The sequence below is a fragment of the Liolophura sinensis genome, chromosome 7, assembly GCF_032854445.1.
Source record: "Liolophura sinensis isolate JHLJ2023 chromosome 7, CUHK_Ljap_v2, whole genome shotgun sequence".
NCBI classification, from domain to species: domain Eukaryota; kingdom Metazoa; phylum Mollusca; class Polyplacophora; order Chitonida; family Chitonidae; genus Liolophura; species Liolophura sinensis.
This window is the reverse complement of record NC_088301.1, coordinates 42,434,849-42,438,467: the sequence shown is the minus strand read 5'-3', so window position 1 is coordinate 42,438,467 and position 3,619 is coordinate 42,434,849. Positions and strand designations below refer to the sequence as shown.

General features: G+C 39.9%; 1 protein-coding gene across 1 annotated transcript; it reads right to left on the bottom strand.

Moving 5' to 3' along the window:
* Nucleotides 1-281: 281 nt before the first annotated feature.
* Nucleotides 282-3,414, bottom strand: LOC135471166 (uncharacterized). The gene is made up of 3 exons (XM_064750260.1): nucleotides 1,632-3,414; nucleotides 777-887; nucleotides 282-514 (listed from the first exon to the last, which is right to left on the bottom strand). The coding sequence occupies exons 1-3, from the start codon at nucleotides 2,731-2,733 to the stop codon at nucleotides 351-353; spliced, it is 1,377 nt and encodes a 458-aa protein (XP_064606330.1). The 5' UTR covers nucleotides 2,734-3,414; the 3' UTR covers nucleotides 282-350.
* Between the last annotated feature and the right edge of the window lie 205 nt (nucleotides 3,415-3,619).

Below are 3,619 nucleotides of genomic sequence, written 5' to 3'. Positions count from 1 at the left end.
CTGGTGGTTGACCTGCCATGGGTATGAAACTAAAGCTCAACAGGGATTAGGCAGTTATTCACACTGCTCAAAATGGTCTGTTAAACTGTTTTGTCATGTGAAATGTAAAATGCAGGTCTAAATCTCCTACTCGTTGACAAAAGCTCTTTATTTTACTTCATATGATTCTGTCCTGTGACTGGCTACTTTTTTCCAGGGTTGCCATTTACTCCGAGATATTAAATGAATGTCCTGCCTCATGATAAACCATGCTGATATATAACAAACACAACACCTTCACATTTAAGAACATAAATATATATTTGTAATGAATCATGACGCGATGAGACAGTTATTAATGAACACCACCGTCACAGTTCTATTTTCTTCTGTGGATTTAACCACGCCTTAAACATGTAGTAAACATCTGGTAAATTGTCTTTGTTAGCATCCCTTCCCAGTTCTTTCAGTCTATTTAGCGCCCAGTCAAGATCTTTGCCATACTGGTATGCTGCGGCCAGAACCCCTACATATGCTGGGAAAAAAACAAAAATGTATGTTTATGTTAGACTTCACGTTTTAATGAGTGTTTTCACATCTCTAAATGTGTGGAGGTGGAAAAAAATTTTAAAAAAGATCCATAACATCAAAGTAACAACAGCTGGCTGAGCGATAGAGCATCACCCTCATTAGCTACAATGAGACTCTGTCAAAATGTGAATGTTGACAACATTAAACACAAGCAAGTAAACAAACAAACTTCTGAGCTGCTTTTAACACCAATTATCTCCCCTTACCAACTCTTGTTGCACTTGCACAATGTAACAGCACTGGCCCCATTTTCCCCACCTCCATCAAGGCCTCTTTGTGCTCCCCAAACAATTCATCACCATACTCAGCGTTAGGGTCTAAAAAAAAAGAAATACCCCCATATTAGAAAGAGGACATTTATCAGTATTTTTTATTATCATGAACTCACTGTAATCAACAGTACACTGATGTAACACAGTTTACATAAAACAAAACATTTGAAACACCTACTTTTGGCAGCTATTACTAAACTCTTTCGAAAGTGATGAGGTCATTTTCAACCTATACATGCAGGCATATGACGTACAGTATCATTATGGATATATATACATGCACGCAAACCATAACTGGGAAGTATCAAGTACCTATCACGAGTCTACTGGGTACCATGGGTACGTTATATCCGAAATGTATCATAACTAATTTACATTCGTCATGCTTATGTCTTTGTCTACCTGAACAAATCAAGTGTATCACAAACACCTTAACTGCCTGGACAACTTGTATCACCTTCTGAAAATAGAATCATTTCAAAGACAGTGTCCAGGACTGAGTGACACATAGACGGCTCTCAGAAAATATCAGAATGCTTGTATAGCAAAATGAAATACTTTCACAATGTTTTGTACTGAAGACAGCATGTGTTGTTTTTGGAATGATTGTAAATGTGCTTTTCTGCATACACTGGAGATAGAATTTGAATAACTTGAAGTTTACTGCAATAGGATTTATTCAAACAATCCTGGGTCAAATCTCAATGTGACAGAAACCTTAAGTTACCAGAACAATACCAAGTCCTTCCTCAACAGAGATGATGAGAGTTGCCTGAGTGACATACTCACCTACAGACATGTGATGATACAATAATGTAGTGTTCTCTACAGCTTGTCGTTCCAAATCTTCATTATATCCAATGTCGTCCCCAAACTCATCAGGATTTCTTGTTTCAAAATTCACCTGTGACTTATGATGAAGGTAATATGGTGGTTTGTATTTATTAATACGTGCAGTGAGTAAATTTTTCTTGAGCTGTCGTCCACCATTTTCATATGTACCAGTTTTATCGTTAATGTTCAGCAAGGTCACAATTTCCTGCGATGGTTTTCCATCCGTGGTCAACCCTTTTCGCATATTGATGACAGATTTAAAGCCTGTTGCTTCTAATACAGAGAGGTGGTACCTGTTGATTTGTCCAGCAATAAACCAATTTTTGTACACGGGAATAGCAGGCCAATAATCTAGCCACTCCTCTGGATATGCATCTGGAAGTGGCGGATTAGGAACAAGTTCTTCACCTGTTATTTCAGCGACAGTTTCTTTAGTAAAGTCCATAGTAAAATCAAGTCCCATTTTAGCTACTGTTTCATAAAAAAGCTGACTAGTGACAACAGGCATAAATTCAGGATCGTGACGTGTAAGATTTGCTAAGTACATCATTGTCACAAAAGTTATGGTGTAACCACGGTTACAATGCAGCAACACAGGGTGTTTCAGCCTTGGCATCACATCAGATAATTTTTGCACTGCCTCAACACTTGCCCAGTCATCCATTTGCCCTAACAGTGACACATACTGCAATCCTGCCAAGTCTTCGGCAATAAACTTGGCCTCATTTGTTGCTGGAACATGTTCCCCTCCAAAATCTCCCAGCTCATCATCCTCATAGGTGAAGAGAGACACAATACTGTTGAAGCCAGCCTCTCCTGCGTACTTTATCTGCCTATCTGTCAGTCGTCCGGCCACAAACAGATCCTCTGTCAGTGGCTTAGCCCACCACAGTTTCTTTGGAGACTGAAGTCCAGGTTTTGGTCTATATGGAAACTTCACTGAACTGGTATCCGTACATTTGGATACTACACATGGCAAGAGAGACAGCAAAATCAGAAGCCAAGTACACGATGACAGTGTGTGTAAAATATTGCATTTTGATTTTAGATTGCTCATGACTGCTTTCACATGGAGTGAGTACTTATCTTGACTGTTTCACAAAAGCAGGAACACCAGAATAGCTGCTGAGGATGTGGCGTTCATATATCTGCTGGTGTCTCAAAGTTTTGAGACAAATTTAACAGCTGCAGTCCAGTTGAACAGATATAAGAGTAGGAACTGTATAATAAAACACGTGCTATAAAGTGTCTTAAAACTGTGTCAACCATACATTGCCGTCACGACATGGACATAAAAATATTTGTGAACGGTGATAAATTCAAGTTGGTACTGTATCCCTCCTTCTTACCGGCCTCACTCGTAACTTGCTTTGGGAGGGACCTGCATCACAAGCGTTCACCTGGACGTTACACGTGCATATCACAATGCGAACAAGTCACTTGCTCTACAGTAAAATGATCTTGTCGACGTGGTGTCCCAAAAGCGGATAGTCCGCTAGGATTATCGTAGTCAAGGTTAAGTTTGTGTCCTACTTAGAACTGAACATTTACAACTGTGACAAGCAGACAAGTTCCCATGGAGGTTACTCCATACGACTGGCGTGAAGTGGATCAAGTCCCTGACAACTACACTCCTGAACCGGGTCGAAATTCCGCACATGTTGCATACTTATTGCTTGAGTATGTTCGTATATTAGTGTAAGATGTCGGTGCAGTATATAGATAAACAAAAACCGGATCTATTATTCAAATCCTTGTCTCCACACGCTTTGCATTTATATCGATTTCTCCCATTTTACCATGACGAGGTCGAACTGTCACCGAGTATGCGCAGTGCGACGCGCACGTTTGTAGTCCAATCACAATGGAGTATGTATAGGTCTACGTGTTTGTGCGCGTGAAATTGCCGGATCACACGAAAACTTTTGAGGACGGTTAATTGT